The following is a 19335-nucleotide window of genomic DNA, read 5'->3' as shown; positions in this document are numbered from 1 at the left end:
TTCCCTTCCTCTCTGTATAAAATCAATAAAATATATTTAAAAAAATATTTTGTTGTCCACTCCCTCTTAAACACTCGGCATTCACTGTCCACTTTCCTTTTCTTTGGTCCACTCATGTTTAATGTTGGGCTAAAACCAACAGTACCATTCTCTTATTAAATTCTTTACTAAAATAAGACAGTAAAGTATAAAAACAAGTGATTAAATTTGCTCTACTATAACATTTTTGGTCTTCTAAAAAAATATATATATAACAAAATCATCTGAAAAAGTTCAGACATGGGACAGAGGCACACCCTGACCATAGAGAACAACCCCTTTCCTCCATAGGAAACCTGTGTATCTTTCACACAGGCCCTTTGTTTATGGTAACACACATAGCTGCACATTGCTGTGTCTTCCAGACACACTTGTATGGGAGGTGCTAGGGCAGTGCAAAACATGGGTAACCAGTAGTTACCACTAGCACTTCCGTTACTGGCAAAAAACAGCCGCAGTGCACATAGTGTGAAAGAGCCCATTATCAATGTCAGATTGCATCCACTGGTCTCTATACAAACAACCAAGTGCCACTTTTAAATGCCCATTGCAACAGTTTTTCTTATTAAAAGCTGGAAATGGCAGGATATTTATATATATACCCCTACTGTGACAGCCTGGCAGAGCATTACAAAGGAGAAAACCCAGCATCTGGTGATGTCCATAAGTACAAGACTTCAGGCTGTCATTACCAGGAAAGGGTTTCATCCAAGTATTAGATATGAACATTTGATTTTCAGTTTTTCATTTGTCCAATTACTTCTGAAACCCTGAAATTAAGCGATTTTGTAATAAAATCTTTAGTTCATCACATTTCTATACAATCTTTTTGTTCAACCCACTGAATTAGGGTTCGTTCACACTAGCCGTGCTGCCGTTGCAGTGTGGTGCAGTACTGCAATGCAGGGCAGCTAGGGTTAATGCAGGGTACACAGGTTTCCATCATGTTTGCGTTGATGCTAATGTGCAGTGGTGCATGTTAACACAAATGCCCTGTAGCACGCATTTTTACAGGTGCAAGGGGGAGAAGCAAATGCAGCGCAAAATGCATTTGTTTTGCCGCTAACACATGCGGTTAGTGGCCACGGTAGCGTTACTGATACTGCATCCGTATTAGCAAAAAAATGCAGCCGCAGCATGGCTAGTGTGACATGTCCTCTGTGTGTCTTTTTCCCCTCTGCGTGCGTCCGCAGTGGGAAAAAAAAAACTGCAGTGGATACAAGCCCTAAAAGCTGAAAGTCTTTGTTGTTTTATTAACATGTCATTGTGATGTACAGAATGTGGGAACAGGAAAAAATTGTGTTTGAGTAGAGCTCTTAATCTTACCTCAGAAAGGCTCTGATACTGTGCTCTCCAGGGGCGTGTCTCCCTACATCACCACGATAACGTGTCTACGCATTCCCAGGGTGATGTCGGGGGACGCGTCCGCGGGCATTACAAAGAGCCTCTGGAAGATTGAGAGGTTGTTCCTTCTACTGGATGGGCGGATATAAATCCGCCCACTCAGAAGAAGGAGCTGCGGCCGTGTTTCCCGACGTTGCCATGTTAACACTGCTGCTGGTGAAGGAGCGGAGGGGAGAGCAAGAGAACCCCCTGCTCTTTCGGCTCCGCGGGCCGGATAGAACAGCCGAACGGGCCAGATCTGGCCCGCGGGCCGTTGTTTGCCCACGGCTGCCCTAGCCAGTTTGGCTCAGTGGATAAAGCATCGGCCTGCAGACCAAAAGGTCCCAGGTTCAATTCCAGTCAAGGGCATGCGCCTCAGTTGCAGGCTCCTCCCAGGCCCTCCCTGACTGGGTTGCCTCCCAGGTCAGGGCTTGTGTTGGAGGCAACCAATTGGTAGGTTTCTCTCACAACAATGTTTCTCTGTCTTTCCTTCTCTCCTACTCTCCCTAAAAATCATGGAACAAATATCCTCGCTTGAGGATTAACAAAAGTTATTTAAAGTGTGTGTATACATTTTCTGGGGACACCTTATAAATGTTATTGCTGGACGTTGGGCACTATTTATTGCCGGTGGGTCTTGATCCGGCATCTGGAAGGGTTCTGGAATTTGGAGAAGGGGCTGTGCATAAATTAATAAAGAGTCCAGAGACGAAATGTAATTTTGAAAGGCATTTGGTGTGTGGGGGGGGGCGCGGGGAGAGGATCTTGGTTGAAGAAACCAAGTTCTCCTTGTCTCAAAACCCCTTGCTTTTTATTAACACAATTTGTCCTAAGGCAAGGTGGAGATATACACGTGAAAGGCCAGGGTTAGTCTACAGAGTCCATTGTCAGATTGGGGAATTGCCTGCGGTTGTTCAGGTGTTTGGCCAACAGGAGGCAATAACATGTAGAGTAAGATGCCTGAGCTGTCTGGCAGCAAACAATCAATTTATGTGTCCTTTTCAGGTTTGGGGAAATGCCTTTAGCCATTCCCAACAGGTGATAACATATGTGACTCAGCCCTTGTTGAGTCCCCAAGTTCCATCAATCTTTCGATGAAACTCTTGAAATTATGACATGCTGGAATTGGCTTCCGGCATGTTATAACTAGACAGGGTTTGAATTCTTTTAGGAAGAATTATAAGTAGTCGTATAAATAAAAGAGAAGGGTCACATGAGCCTAGAGGTGGACAGATTGGCTTTTCTACCACTTCAGGGCAAGTGTGGAATCTTTTTTTCCCTTCTGTATTTCAGCCCTCTAAAGCCCATAACCAACCCAGATGCAGCAGCTGAAGTGCTTCATAATTAATATTCTATTCCCTCAATTAAAATCCCCATAACTCACTCATTGATTATGAAATGAAAGGAATAAATCTGCAGCTAGTAGAAAGAGAACACTGTAATTTTGAGTAGTTTAGTATATAGGCATTTTAAGTAGGAAGCCCTCCTGATCTCCTCCCACCTCAAGATTTCTATATCTTGAAAAGTACATGCCTTTTTTTCCCCATGTAACCAGCATATAAAATGAGTATTTCAGAATAGCTGAATAATACGAATTTTTAAAATATATTTTAAAAGTTTCCATGTGATTAAGTTTACAAATGAGAGAAAATAGGAGTATTATCCTTTACTTGTTTCTTTACAAAATTGTATCCCTGTATACCTAGGTGTCAGTGAAACACCTCCAGTGGAGAGTGTTTGGCACTGTGCATTTGGGTGTCTTGCAGTATGAAAGTTTTACTGTCATTCTGTAAAACTGTTCTCATTCTAATCATAGCGGGCACGTTTTATTGGGTATAAAAATTCTTGTGTTTGTTTGAAATTAAAATAATTTTTTCCCTTTAGAATGGCAGAATTTGGTGACATTTGGAAGCTTTTCAAACGTGGTTCCCTGTAGTCACTCATACTTTTGTACACTGAGTCAAGTAAAGTTGTACTCTACGAATGTTCAGAAAGAAGGGCAGGGATCAAAAACTCTCCAAGTGGAAAAAATACCATCATTTGATGAAGCAGGTATGTATAAATCTTTTAAAATCATTCTGTATACTGCAATGGTTTATTTGAGAATATTTGTTTCTTGAATATTTGATATAACTTAACTATAAAAAAATCTTTACTGATATTTTTATACAGTTCTAGAATTCTATAATTCTCTGTCACTGTCCCTTCAAATATTGTCTTTTTCCATTTCTCTGTTATCTCCTTTTGGAACTCTCATTAGAAATATGTTACATCTTGCTGTATTTTCCATGTCTCTAAGCCTGCCATATTTTCTATTCTGAAATTTATATTTCTGTTTTTGTCATTTTTATATTTCTATTCTGGATTTTTTTTTTTAGGTCTGCCTAATTCACTAATTACCTCTTAAGTTACCTCTAATCTGCTGATGATACATATGTTGGGCTTTTAATTATTATATTTTTCATTTTTAGAAAGTATTTGTTTTTTTTATCTTGCTTGGTTCATTTCATGTTTCTTGTTTATATTTTCAGACTTTTCTTACTTAGCCACATTAAACATAACTATTATATATTCTGACAGAAAATTATACTCTCTGAAATCTTTTGGTTCCTATTATATTATCTTTTTTCTCTGTTTCTTGCTTTCATTCATGATACAATATTTGTGTTTTTTTAACCAAGAATTATTCATTTTCTGTGCAGTTCTGTATCTTGGAATTATTTGATGTCTCTGGATTGAAGATGTGGTCCTGTATTGAGAGTTTGCTTTTTGCCTTTTAGCTACTGGGAATACAACTTGGGACCATATTGAATTCTCTGCTTTACATTTTTAGACCACATTGGTAGCAGGAATTCAGAGTGCAAATTTGCATGAGGGCTGGTTTATTCTTAGGGTTTTCAGGGGAGTTGTCCCCTTGCTACGTAACAGGAAAGTAAAGGCAGGCATGCTTCCCTGTTGATCCCTTCTGTGTGTATTATTTTTAGTTCACGGTTATACCAGGTGTGTGGCTTTTTTCCTGGGTGTTTTCTGTTAGCAGACACTTTTTTTCTGAGTGTCTCCATCTTGAGCAGAAATAGTCATCTTCTCTGGTCTCCCATGCCCCTTGTAGCCATGAAGTTCTGTAGAAGCTCAAAAAGTATAAGTTCAGCAGAAATCACTAAGGCAAAAACTGGCTTTGGTGTGCTCACTTACTCTCTAGAGGCCCAATTTTTCCTTTGCTTTGCCCTCTTAAGAAAACTTTTTGCTACTTTAGCAATGCATTTGAAAAGATTTTGTTCAGGCTGTCTAATTTGCTGTGCAGCATTAAAAAGAAGTCCTTTATTCACGTATTTATTATTTTATTCAAGAAGTGTTTATTGAGTACTTTTCATATGGCAGCCAGTGAGAACCACCCTTTGAGTTTATAGTCTATTACTAAAACAGAAAATTAAGCAAAGAAATATAATACTGTATAGTAAGTCCTTTGATAGGAGAAATACTGTGTGCTGCAGGATCATACTGGGAAGGGCCCCTGAGCTCAAGTGGTTAGGAAAGGTTTTCATAAGGATATGATATCTAATTGGGGAACTGAAGGATATCTAATTAGGTATTGGTGTGATGAGTGGTGGAAAAGAAGGTAAAAATTACAAGTAATATAGTGTGATTGAAGTTGTGAGTAGAGGATCCTGGTGTTGGGGTTGGTAGTTTTGAAAAGTCCAAGGGATGAAACTCAGGAGGTAAACAGAGTAGTCAGATCAAGGTTTTGTTCAGGAGTTTGGACTTTGTAGGCAATAGAACTCTATTGTTGTATTTTTAGTAGAGGAAATACTTGACCAGATTTAAAGTTTTAGAATGATAACTAGTTGCAGACTGGAAAACAGGTTGCAAACGAGGCAGTAATACAAATAAGGGTCTAGATGGCAATGATTCTTTTAAAGGAGTAGATAAACTCAGGAGATTTAGGAGCTGAATAATTAGGGCTTGGTGACTGAATTTGGGGGAATGAAGGAAGGGGTCAAGTAAAGGTCATTGTCTGGTTACTGCATTGGGGAATTGTGTAGTGATTTCATTGGTTTCTAAAATTAGCAATACCAAAGCTAGATGGAGTATATTTTGAGAAGATGATTTAATTTTGGACATCTAAATTGTAGATGCCTCTGAGACATCTTAACATATATGTAGTAGGCAGTTGGGTATACTACAGACAATCCTTAGAGATATTGTGGGGTCAGTCCAAACCACTGCAATAAAGCAAATATTACAGTAAAGTGAGTTATAAACTTGTTGGTTTCCCAGTGCATATAAAAGATGTGTGTACACTATATGTAGTCTATTAAGTGTACAGTGGTATTATGCCTAAAAAAGGTCTGCACCTTAATTAAAAAATACTTTATTGGTAAAAAATGTTAAGCATCATCCGAGCCTGCAGTGAATTATAATCTTTTGTTCATATTGATGAGAACTCATTATCTGTGAAGTGCAATAAAGCAAGGCACAATAAATCAAGCTGTACCTGTACTAGTCCACTGTGAGACATCATCATCTCTTGACTGGATTACTGCAATAACCGTCTCCCTGGGCTCCCTGCTTCCACTCTTACTTGTTCATTATGTTTCAGCCAAACCATCTCCTTTTGGTTCTTAGAGAACCAAGCTTTTTCTCATTTATAGGGACTTTGCTCTAGTTGCTTTCTCTTTCCAAGGTGTATTTCACATAGCTGACCTCTGCTGGTCATTACATTGTAGTTGAAACGGCATCTCTACACATCATTCTTTAATCACTCTATCTAAAGTAGCCACCCAGTCAGTCTTTAATATTACTTAATTTTAATTCTCTTTTAAATTGTACTTATTACTGACTGGTATTTTCAATATTTATTTAGTTATTTCCCACTTCCCACTCGTTTGCAAGCCCAATGACAACAGGAACCTCAGAGCCTAGAACAGTGGTTTGCACATAGTAGGAGTGTAATAAATATTTGTAAATGAATGTGTAGAATTCTAGCCTGGAGATACAGATTTAGAAGATGTTAGCTATACCTAGGTGGTGACTGAAGTCATGGGTATGTTTGAGACAGTGCAGGGAGAGTGTTTGAAATGAAGAGATAAAATCTCTTAGTACAAAACTCCCAATAAGTAGAGACAAATGGAAGAAGAGGAGCTTGCAAAGAATATTTTAGGAGGAGCAGCCCGGAGAGGTAGGAGAAAATCCAAGGAGAGTACAGTGTCAGGAGAAGAGAGTGTTTGAAGAATAAACCTTTCAAGGCCATCTTTCCCTTTTGAATGTCTTTCACAAGGGAAGGTTTTACAGATTCATTGAGAAACATGTATTCATGTAATGATGTCTTTTTTTTCTTCCTTTTCCCTAAGGCTCACACTCCCTTTGGGCTTATTGTACAATTTTATTTTCTTTTTATTTATTTTTTTAGATTTTTCATTTTTAATGAAGTATTATTTTTTTCCCTATTTCTTTTTTTTAAAAAATAAATCTTTATTGTTCAGATTATTACAGTTGTTCCTCTTTTTCCCCCCCATAATTCCCCTCCACCCGGTTCCCACCCAACCCTCTGCCCTTACCCCCCACCCCCACTGTCCTCATCCATAGGTGTACGCTTTTTGTCCAGTCTCTTCCCACCCGCCCCACATCCCTTTCCCCACCGAGAATTGTCAGTCCACTCTCTTTCTATGCCCCTGATTCTATTATATTCACCAGTTTATTCTGTTCATCAGATTTTTTATTCACTTGATTTTTAGATTCACTTATTGATAAATATGTATTTGTTGTTCATAATTTTTATCTTTACCTTTTTCTTCTTCTTCCTCTTCTTAAAGAATATCTTTCAGCATTTCATATAATACTGGTTTGGTGGTGATAAACTCCTTTAGCTTTTTCTTACCTATGAAGCTCTTTATCTGACCTTCAATTCTGAATGATAGCTTTGCTGGGTAGAGTAATCTTGGTTGTAGGTTCTTGCTATTCATCACTTTGAACATTTCTTGCCACTCCCGTCTGGTCTGCATAGTTTCTGTTGAGAAATCAGCTGACAATTGTATGGGTGCTCCCTTGTAGGTAATTAACTGTTTTTCTCTTGCTGCTTTTAATATTCTCTGTCTTTTGCTCTTGGCATTTTAATTATGATATGTCTTGGTGTGGTCCTCTTTGGATTCCTTTTGTTTGGGGTTCTGTGCGCTTCCTGGACTTATAAGTCTATTTCTTTCACCAGGTGGGGGAAGTTTTTGGTCATTATTGCTTCAAATAGGTTTTCAATATTTTGCTCTCTCTCTTCTCTGGCACCCCCATAATTCGGATGTTGATATGCTTGAAGATGTCCCAGAGGCTCCTTACACTATCTTCATATCTTGGATTCTTTTTTCTTTTTTCTTTTCCGGTTGGGTGTTTTTTGCTTCTTTGTATTTCAAATCTTTAACTTGATTCCTGCAATCCTCTAGTCTGCTGTTGGATCTCTGAATATTATTCTTTATTTCAGTCAGTGTATGCTTAATTTCTAGTTGGTTCTTTTTCATATCCTTGAGGGTCTCACTAAATTTATCGGCAGTTTCTAGAAAATTTTTGAAAAACCTTATAACTGTGGTTTTGAACTCTATATCCAGTAGTTTGCTTCCCTCCATTTCTGTCATTTGTTACCTGTTTCTTTGTCTCTGCATTTTGGCTGCTTCCCTGTGTTGATAGAGTGGCTTTGTGTGCTAAGTGTCCTATAGGGCCCAGTGGCTCAACCTCCCCAGTTACCTGAGGTGGACAGACACTCTTGGTGCACCCCTTTGTGGGCTGTGTGCACAATCTTGTTGTAGTTAAGCCTTGATTGTTGTTGGTATCACTGGGAGGAATTGACCTCCAGGCCATTTGGCTGTGAGGATCAGCTGTGTCTACGATGGGATAACTTCTGTGTTGGAGACACCCTTATGGGGCAAGACTTGCTTCAATGGGGCTTTGGTGCTCACTGAGTCTGCCCCCAGAGTGTGTCCCCTATGGATCTGAGGAGTTGTAATCTGGATGGTTCCACTCTGACCACTGGGTACACTGGCTCTTGGATCTCCAAGGAGGTGCAGATTTAGCTTCTTCCTGAGGCCACCCAGCAGGAGCTATGGAGAGATCTGCAGATTCCTCTTCTTTGTTTGGGGTTTGGAGGTGCCCAAATGAGGCCCAGCTGTGAAACAATGCAAGCTGCTGTAGGGCCTTGGGCCTTCTTTTGGAAGTTCTGGGGCTCTCTGACCCAGCTGCAGTTTGTTAGGTAATTTTAGATTGCAAAGGGCCAGGCCATTCATATGCAAAAGCCTCTACGCACAGCCTGGGTGTAGTTGTAAGTTGGGTGGGGCAGGGCTCAGGGAATCAACAGGGCGGAGCAAACAGCTATGGCTGATCCTCACCCCTGCCCTAAGAGGCCCCCGGGTCTCAGTTTCCCTTGGTAATCACTGCAAGCACCTCTAAGAGAAAGTCGCCCTTGAGTTCCACCTGAAGGCAGACAGTCCAGTTTCTCTCCATGTGAGTCTGGGTCCCCAGAGTCTCACCCGGAACTGGAGTTCAGAGCACTCAGGAGCTTCTGTCTCTCTCCCGATTGAAAAAGACAACCGCATCCTCAATTGCCAGCACTTTTTGCTCCCCCACCTCCATACCTCCACACTTTACTCCCTCAGCTCCTCTGAGTCTCAGTGTGCTTTTCTCTTTCCTTCTAGTTGTAGAATTTCCACTCAGCCAGTCTTCCTGTGGTTCTGGATGATGTCCATTTTGTCTTTTAGTTGTAGTTTTGAAGTGGTTGTGCGAGGCAGCAATTTCAGGTGTTTACCTATGCAGCCATCTTGGTTTCTACTCTTACTGTGCAATTTTAGTCATTTCTTTTCTTTTTCTTGTGGTGATGGAGAATTGCTGGGGTAAATATTGATTGAGAATTTTGTTATTAAAGGATGAAGGAATAGAGAGTGTACCGAGTTCTTAAATTCCAGAAAGCCTATTTATTAGATCATCAGAATGGGAGAAGAAACAAGGGATGAAATAATATAATTAAAGGTAGATTATGTTATAATGCTCTTCTGAGGTGAACTTAGACTCAGGCAAAAGATACTTAATGTTGATCTCTCTATACAAAATGCTTGAAATTGAAATCTATGAGTAGTTTCTTCTACGCTGACTGGAATAAAAATGTTAGTTTATTTTCTTATATTAGAAATACATTGTTTGTGATGGTTTTATTTTGGGCTCAGTATTTCAGAATTAGCTCAGGCCAGATTAGATCTTGTTAGCCATCAGGCAGACAGCAAGTAATTGCTTGGTTGAAAGATAATTTGTATATTTAAGAGTTTGAGATTGACTTTTGAATAATTCAAATCGCATGATATAGTCAGGCACAGTTCATTAAGAGGTGGAGATTTGCTAAGGAATCCTTAAGTTTTTAAGGAGCATTCAGATGTTTTAAATTTTAGTAAAATTAGTTTTAATTTTGCTAATGACAGCAGATGTGTGGCAGACAGCCAGGACTTGAGTTTAAAACAAAATGTCTAGAGATATTCATGCATAAAATGTCTGGTTACTTATGAAGTCATAAAGATTCTACTCCAGTGATACATGTAAGTTTATTAACATGGCAGTGTGCAAAATAGGTATCAGTACCTATTTTTGAGCCATTTGCTAGCATTTCTTGTTTGTAATTCTTAACACTACATAATTAGTGACATCTAGACAGCCTGTAGTGAGAATAATATCCAGAAATTCTTAGAGGACCTCATTTTCTTGTTTGGTTGAATGAATTTGATTATTGTGGAAAGGAGGGCTGTTGGAATGTTTGACAGTAGATTTCAGTTCAGGTATTAGGTGAGTGTTGGAAGCTCATTATTCCACCACCCCATTCACTTTTCTCTGCCCTATTCTTTGTTCACCAAAGCAAAAATTTAAGAAATTGATATATAGATTCTATAAAGATGCTTTAGAATTTGCTTGTTGCAAAGGTAGACAATAATCAAATCATAATAATCATTTAACTGTTAAATGTCAAATGTTATAAGCTATAGTTATTAAATAGAAGTGTTTTGAAGCCTATTTTAATTTATCAATATGCTATTATGACCTACTTAGGATTTGGTGAATAGTTAAAAAAAAGCCGTTTGGATGCCATAGCTGGTTTTGCTCAGTGGTTAGAGCATTGACTTGTGGACTGAAGGGTCCCAGGTTCAATTCTGGTCAAGGGCACATGCCCAGGTTATAGGCTCAATCCCCAGTATGGGGTGTGCAGAAGGCAGTCAATCAGTGATTCTCTCTCATCATTGATGTTTGTATCTCTCTTTCCCTCTTCCTTCCTCTCTAAAATCAATAAAAATATATTTTAAAAAAGCCTTTTGGAATTTTCTGTAAATGTTTTGGTTATCAAAACATAATAAATATACTATGTTAAGTCATTTGATCAATGACTTTCACTGAAAAATAATCAAGACATATACTGAAAGTTACATAAAAGATTTTTTGCTTTTATTTCAAAGGGACTTTTACCTTTGTTAGTATCTAGTCCAGCCGTGGGCAAACAACGGCCCTCGGACCGGATCCGGCCCGTTCGGCTGTTCTATCCGGCCCGCGGAGCCGAAAGAGCAGAGGGTTCTCTTGCTCTCCCCTCCGCTCCTTCACCAGCAGCAGTGTTAACATGGCAACGTTGGGAAACACGGCCGCAGCTCCTTCTTCTGAGTGGGCGGATTTATATCCGCCCATTCAGTAGAAGGAACAACCTCTCAATCTTCCAGAGGCTCCTTGTAATGCCCGCGGACGCATCCCCGACATCACCCTGGGAATGCGTAGACACGTTATCGTGGTGATGTAGGGAGACACGCCCCTGGAGAGCACAGTATCAGAGCATTAGCTAAAAAGGAGACCAACAACACTGTTCCCACTGAAGTTGATGTTTTAAAGACCAAAAACCTTTCAACCCAGTCCACATTGCCATCTACATCTACGTCCCGGGCATAATTTGGAAGTTGCACTAAAGAAAATGTTTAATTTACTGTTTACACATTTTGTTCTTTTCTATTTGTTTTAGTTTTAAATTATTTTATTATATTTAAGTTTAATTTGAAAGGCTTTTGTACCTTTCCTTTGTTAGGCAATTTTATTTTGCCTTTGCCATCTTCAATATAAGGTATGTTATTGTGCTATGATTCCTCCATTTTTTGAAGTTTCAAATTATAATAATTAGTGTTTACATTCTTCTTGTTAAAATGTTTGAAATGAATGAAACTATTGAAATAAATAAAAAAAAAAGACGGTACCCTTTTATGTAATGATGTTTACTTTGAATTTATATTAGTTCACACAAACACTCCATCCATGCTTTTGTTCTGGCCCTCCGGTCCAGTTTAAGAACCCATTGTGGCCCTCGAGTCAAAAAGTTTGCCCACCCCTGATCTAGTCTATAGACATTTAATCCTAATTTATAAAAAGCCAGGGGCCATCACAACCTAAACAATTGAACGGACGACTGAGCAGGAGGCTGTGTGGGGTGACTAGGCCGGCAGGGGGGGGCAGTAAGGGATGACTAAATGACTGGGCCCTGGGCCCTGGCTGGGGTGTGGCGGCGGAAGGGAGCTCTGGGCCCTGGCCAGGTCACAGCAGAACTCTGGGTTTCCTGCCATCAGGGGCATGGCCGGCCTTCAAACCTGGTGCCAAGAGCTCCCTGTCACTGCCACACCCCAGCCAGGGGTCAGAGCTCCCTTCTGCCACTGTGCCTCGGCAGGGGGAGCAGAGAGGGGCGACCAGACTGGCGGGGAGGGGGCAGTTAGGGGCAACCAGGCCAGCAGGGGGGATAGTTAGGGGCGACCAGGCCAGCAGGGGAGGCAGTGAGGGGAGATCAGGCCAGCAGGGGGGGCAGTTAGGGGCGACCAGGCCGGTGGGGTTCAGTGAGGGGTGACCAGGCCAGCAAGGGGGGCAGTGAGGGGTGATCAGGCCGGCAGGCAGGTGAGCAATTAGGAGCCAGCGATCTAGGATTGTGAGAGGGATGTCAGGCTGCCGGTTTAGGCCTGATCCCCAGGGTCCTGGATTGAAGAGTGTGTGGGCTGGGCTGAGAGGACCCTCCTATGCATGGATTTCATGCACCAGGCCTCTAGTTTATCCATAAAAGACATGAAAGAAGATAAATCAGAAATTCTGATCAAGATGGCATTGTAATCAGATGCTTTAGTACCAGTTTCACTTCTCACTGATTGGAGTCATAGATAAAATATAAAAAGAGAAAATTGAAGGAACAGCTAGATTAAAAAAAAAAAAAGACATGCTTATGTCCAAGAAATGGAATAGAAAATGCCAGACTCTGGGTCAGTAAGTAGACACTTGCAGCCAGGAGTTTGGCTTGTTTGGGTTAATGGATTTGCAGGGGCTACATTCATAGTGACGTACTGGAGGCAGACTCACTGTTTGAACTTATGCACCTACCCTTATGCAGGAGGCTGAAAATAGTCTCTTCCATTTGTTACCTGAGGCTGTGTCTTACAGGAGGCGGTAGTAGGGCAGGGTGGTAAGAGGGAACAGGGAACTGAAACCTGCCATTTGCTGGTTTGGAGACTTGATTGAGTGGTAGGAATTCTAACTGCCAGACTGAGATCTGGTTCAGAACAGACTTAAGTTCTGAGCCCTGGAGCATGAGGAGGAGAGGGAAAGGATATAGCCTATTCAGAATAACATTGCAAGTTCCAAAATTAAAAAATATAGGAAGGATCATATTGCAATATATAAATGCTTTTCTGTGCAATTTTGTTCTTGTCTTCGGCCTTTTTTTCCTAGTGAGTTGTGTTTTATTGATCTGGAGGAATTCTTAAATATTCTTGGTACTTATCCTTTGTTGATTCGAATTGTTGGAAATATCTTCTCAGTCTGAGACTTTTCTTTCTTTTTTATTTTTTTTTATTATTATTTTTTAAAATATTTTATTGATATTTTACAGAGAGGAAGGGAGAGGGATAGAGAGCTAGAAACATCGATGAGAGAGAAACATCGATCAGCTGCCTCCTGCACACCTCCCACTGGGGATGTGCCTGCAACCAAGGTACATGCCCTTGACCGGAATCGAACCCGGGATCCTTCAGTCCGCAGGCCGACGCTCTATCCACTGAGCCAAACCGGTTTCGGCTTTTCTTTCTTTTTTAAATGGGATCTTTTGATGAACAGATGTTCTGAATTTTAATTTAGCAGAATTTGTCCATTTTTCCTTGTATTGTTTATATCTTGTTAAGAAATCTGACTCTACCATAAAAATAGGCTATATTGTTTTGTTAGGCACGTAAATGTTATAACATTAAAGTCATTAATCTACCTGGAATTGGTTGTTGATGATGTGAGGTGGATTCCAACTTCCTTTTTTTATTTTTATTTTTTGAGGGGGATGGGATTAACAGTAGTTTCAGTAACTACTTCATTCTTCTTTGAATAGTATCCCCAGGACAGTTTTAAGTAGAAGAATCAACATGTGTCTGTCCTTGTTTTGTTCCTTATTTTAAAAGAATGCTTCTAAAGTTTCACCACTGAATACAATGTTTAGGTTTGTTTTACCATTTATGGAAATTTTTTTCTGTTCTAAGTTTCAAAAAGGGTTTGAAACTTGCATGGGTGTTGAATTTTATTAAATGCTTTTTCTTTACTTCCTGAAATGATTCTATAGTTTTTCTCCTTAATCTGTTAACGTTTAACTACTCTTAACATTCTTAGGATAAGTCCAACTTGTCTATGATATATTATCTTTTTAACACATTGCCAGATTGTTAGCTCATAAGTTTATAGGTTTGTATGCAAGCCACTGCTTAATGTAAATTTTTTTAAAACTTTACAGCAGAACTCAAAGCTCCACTTACTAAGCAAGAACCTCTCCAAGTAAGAGGTAAATATATTTTTATCCTATTTTTTGTGATGATGTTTTGAATTAAATATATAAAATTAGTTTATATAGAGGTCTTTGTAGTTATATTATCACTAGAGTCCTGGTGCACCAGTGGGGTCCCTCTGCCTGGCCTGTGCCCTCTTGCAATCCGGGACCCCTCGGGGGATGTCGGACTGCCAGTTTGGGCCCAATCCCCGCAGGCCAGGCCGAGGGACCCCACTAGTGCACGAATCTGTGCAGGGGGCCTCTAGAATGCATATAAGATCTTTGGTTAATCTCTTCCCATCCTCCCCACTTGCCCTTTTACTCTGAGATTCATCAGTCTGTTCCATGTTTCTGTGCCTGTGCATTGAGCGTCTGCCCCCTGGTGGTCAGTGTGTGTAATAGCTACTGGTTGAAAGGTTACTTAGGTTTTTATATCATACACACACACACACACACACACACACACACACACACACACACACACACTCTAGAGGCCCGGTGCACGAAATTTGTGCGGGGGCGGGGGGTGTCCCTCAGCCCAGCCTGCACCCTCTCCAATCTGGGACCCCTCGAGGCATGTCCGACTGCCCGTTTAGGCCTGATCCCACCGGGCAGTCGGACATCCCTCTCACAATGGGCAGTCAGACATCCCTCTCACAATCCAGGACTGCTGGCTCCCAACTGCTCACCTGCCTGCCTTCCTGATTGCCCCTAACCACTCCCCTGCCAGCTTGATTGATGCCTAACTGCTCCCCTGCCAGCCTGTTTGCCCCTAACTGCCCTCCCCTGCAGGCCTGGTCACCCCTAACTGCCCTCCCCTGCAGGCCTGGTTCCCCCCAACTGCTCTCCCCTGCAGGGCCCGGTCACCCCCAACTTTCCTCCTCTGCCGGCCGGGTCACCCCTAACTGCCCTCCCTGCAGGCTTGATCACCCCCAACTGCCCTTCCTTGCAGGCCTGGTCCCTACCAGCTGCCCTCCCCTGCTGGCCTGATCGCCCCCAACTGCCCTCCCTTGCAGGCCTGGTCCCTCCCAACTGCCCTCCCTTGCTGGCCATCTTGTGGTGGCCATCTTGTGTCCACATGGGGGCAGGATCTTTGACCACATGGGGGCAGCCATCTTGTGTGTTGGAGTGATGATCAATTTGCATATTATTCTTTTATTAGATACGATAGAGGCCTAGTGCATGGGTGGGGGCCAGCTCGTTTGCCCTGAAGGGTGTCCTGGATCAGGGTGGGGGTTCTCTTGGGGCATGGGGCGGCCTGGGCAAGGGGCCTGTGTTGGTTTGCAGGGCGGCCACGCCCCCCCCCCCCCCCCCCCCCCCGGCGATCCAAGTGGAGGCTCTGGTATCTGGGGTTTATTTATCTTCTACAATTGAAACTTTGTAGACTGGAGCAGAGCCAAGCCTTCTGCTTGCTCTGTGGCGGCAGCCATTTCTGTTGGGATTTATGTATCTTCTATAATTGAAACTTTGTAGCCTTAAGTGGAGGCCAAGGCAGGCCAGGGCTGCGGAAAGCTTGGCTTCCTCCATTGCCGGGGGCAACCCAAGCCTCCTGCTCTCTGCAGCTCCATGGCTGCTGCCATTTTTGCTGGGATTTATTTATCTTCCATAATTGAAACTTTATAGCCTAGAGTGGAGGCCTGGGCTGGCCAGGGTGTGTGGAAAGCTTGGCTTCCTCCATCGCCGGGGAAACCCAAGTCTCCCTTCTGCTCTCTCTGTGGCTGCAGCCATCTTGGTTGAGTTAATTTGCATACTCGCTCCTGATTGGCTGGTGGGCATGGCTTGTGGGTGTAACAGAGTGATGGTTAATTTGCATATTGCTCTTTTATTAGCTAGGATACACACACACACACACACACACACACACACACACACACTAGAGGCCTAGTGTATGAAAATTCATGCACTGGAGGGCGGTCCCTCAGCCCACCTGCCCCCTCTCACAGTCTGGGATCCCTCAGGGGCAGGAGGTGACCCGGTGATCAGGGGAAGGCGACGCCCCATCACATCTCTGCTGCTGCCACTGCCAGCAGCACAAGCCTCGGCCGGCCCTGGTTACCTGCGTCTCGGGCGGCCCTGGGGGCCTGGGCAGCCGCCATCCGAGGCTTGCCTGCGCCTTGAGCCTGCCCTGGGCAGCTGGGCAGCCACCATCCAAGGCTTGCCTGCGCCTCGGGCCAGCCCTGGGCGGCTGGGGGGCTGAGGGGTCTGGGTGCTGCCATCTTGTGGCTGTGGGCACCTCCATCTTTGAGGGCATGACAGTCAATTAGCATATTCCCTTCTTATTGGCTGTGGGCGCTGCCCTCTTTGAGGGCAGGGCAGTCAATTAGCATATTCTCTCTTTATTAGATAGGATGTGTGTTTGTGTGTGTGTGTATATGTGCGTGTGTGTGTGTGTGTGTGTGTATGTATATATATATGTATATATGGCTAATATGCAAAGTGTCCCCTCAGGAGTTCTACCGGGAGATTGGGAGTTTGCTTGCTCACTATGACGTGTGTTGACCACCAGGGGGTGACGCGGAATGAAGGGAGGCCCCGGCCAGCAGCCGGGAAAGGGAAGTCCTGGTCGGCAGCTGGAAGGCCCTGATCAGCCCTGATCGCCAGCCAGGCTTAAGGACTCTACTCGTGCACAAATTTCGTGCACCGGGCCTCTATTATATAAATAAGGGATAGGGTTAGGGATATTGACCATAAGGATTTAGTATCTGATAAGCTAATTATCTACTTAAGTTTACTTTGCATTTTGGTCACAAATTTTGTGGTAATTGTTTTTTTTCAAAAGCCCAAGGAAAAGAGTATGGCAAATAAAAATGATCAATTACTTTATCATTTTAGAAAAGTAATGTGATTAAAAAACAAAACAAGAGGTCAACACCTTTCAGCTTCAACTTTTTCAAATCCAAGTAGAGATTGGACATTCTTGTCTGACTTTCTTTTCTAGGAATATTTGCAGCTCTGTTCTTTATAATGAGCTATGACTCCCATTTCCAAATGAGTATGTTCACTGAGGCAGTCACTCTGTGATGAGGAGCACTGTGGCTTTGGAGTCAGACAAAACTGGATTCAGTTTGTGGCCCCAGCATGTACCAACTGTATGGCTTTGGGCAGTGTACCTGACTCTCTAAGCCATAGTTTTCTCCTCTGTAATACGGTGCTAGAATGGAATTTCTTTTGTAGGATAATTTTGAAGATGATACCTTCTAGTAGTGTGCAGTCACAATTAAGAATAATTAATATTATGATAGCAGTCATTATCATTAGTAATCTGGGCCAGGACAGGCCAACAGAAATTTCTAGCTACTTTGAAGAAATTTTACAAAAGTAATTAAAAAAAACAACTAATCTTTTAAAAGAGAGATGTAATTCCCCTCTCTGCTCCAGAGGACCTCACCTGGATTTTGAGTTTGAGGGTTATTGGGAGAAAGGCAGTTCAGAGACTTGAACTCATGTAAAAAGAAACTTGAACTTCTTTATATATTGCTTTTTTCAAATAAGGTTTTGATTTTTATATTGAACTTTATTTTTGAAATGTTCTTAAGTATTTTTTGTACAGTTTATTTTAATAGTTCACGTGTTATTTTAAGAGTCTTTTTACCTACTGCAGTGATATATAGTTTTAGTCTAAATTTGCTCTTTGAACTTGAAAGTAGAACAGAAAATTTATGGATTAATAGATATAAGACTAGAATGTGAAGTGACTAGGTGACAATTTGTAACAGAACAATACAAGTTTCTTCTGTTGTTTTTCTCTTGATCTTCAGATATTTGCTTATGTTATTTATATCGTGACCAGAAGTCGACTTTATAATATGACTTATAAACATAGATCAGTGTTATTGATGTGTCTGGCTTTTTTATGAACATTTGATCCTTGGTAGTAGGTAAATAATTTAATAGAAGATAGTATTTTACTTAAAATCTGTAATAAACTTCCTATAATTTTTAACTGATAAAAATGTTCTTTTTGTTTACTCAACTTTGTTGCATTATGTGAAACAGTCCAGTGGCTTTCAAACATATAGAGATTATTTAACTGTAACAAAAGTGTTCACAAAAAGTACTTGTTCTTAATTTTATGCAGTACTCTGATTACTTCTTCTTTTTACTTTTTACAAAATGCAGGTTTTACTCCACAGTTTTAAAAACACTGAACTAGCCTGTAATTTTTAACTGAAGCTGAAATTCATTTTCATTTAGAACCTAAGCAATTTAAATTTGTTAGTACAATTTAAACCAACAAGTGATATATACAAGGTGTGCATTAGACAAAGGGTTGGCATTTTGGCATCAGTTACAGATGAATTATGGAAATAAAAGCTAGATGGCTACAAATATTCCGTTCTATTCTGCACTTGGAGAATATTTTTTTTCTGATATCATTCAGTGCATCAGGAAAAAGATTGATATTTTATGGAATTCATTAGTAAAGCCTCAGTATGACTTTTGTTTTGTATACTTTTGTTTTCGTATGTTTTTTTGGTTTCAGTCAAAGCAGTCCTTAAGAAGAGGGAGTATGGACCAAAGTATACTCAGAATAATTTCATCACTGGAGTCAGAGCAATAAATGAGTTCTGCCTTAAATCCAGGTACAGTTGTTATTTTTAAAGGGTAGTTTTATCTATCTAATGTAAATAACCATTTATTTCTTAGAATGTGTTTCCTGCTATCTTCCATCCATGTGGAACTTTCCCATAGCTTCTTCCTAAATTAAAGAAATATGTTTATTTAGTTAAAAAAATGTTAAAATTATTTGTTTGCAACACTGAATTCTGCTCCAGCATAAGCAATTTCAATCTTTTTGGGCTTCTTAAATTCAAAAAGGCAAGTTATTCAAAATCTCTGTGTCACACAAGATCATAGGAGTTTTATTGTTATGTTCACATATGTCAGAATTATTATTAATGAGATAAGATTATTTACTAATTTTCTTGCCGTCATAGAGATTTATAGAAATTATATCGTTACAGAGAACCGGAATAAATCAAGCAATGCTCGAAGAGTTTGGAGTTACATTTATTACGCACGGGTCCAGAGGAAAATGTCTCTCAAATTCTGGGCCCCAACATGGAGGAATTTTCCCTATTTATATGTTT

The 19335-nt window shown here is 41.1% G+C and overlaps 1 protein-coding gene across 2 annotated transcripts in view; it reads left to right on the top strand.

The window, feature by feature from the left end:
* SLC30A9 (solute carrier family 30 member 9) overlaps positions 1–19335 on the top strand; it is a 90535-nt gene that overhangs the window by 11136 nt on the left and 60064 nt on the right. The window contains exons 2-4 of one of the 2 annotated variants that reach the window (XM_080660763.1): positions 3307–3474; positions 14213–14260; positions 18729–18828. In XM_080660763.1, coding sequence (XP_080516889.1) covers positions 3307–3474; positions 14213–14260; positions 18729–18828 — 316 coding nt within the window. The remainder of the gene's footprint in view (positions 1–3306; positions 3475–14212; positions 14261–18728; positions 18829–19335) is intronic. The other variant, XM_080660764.1, reaches the window with a different exon arrangement.

This window comes from Plecotus auritus (assembly GCF_963455305.1).
Source record: "Plecotus auritus genome assembly, chromosome: 1".
Lineage (NCBI taxonomy): Eukaryota > Metazoa > Chordata > Mammalia > Chiroptera > Vespertilionidae > Plecotus > Plecotus auritus.
Note: the sequence above shows the minus strand (reverse complement) of the source record. Positions and strands in the feature narration are given on the sequence as shown.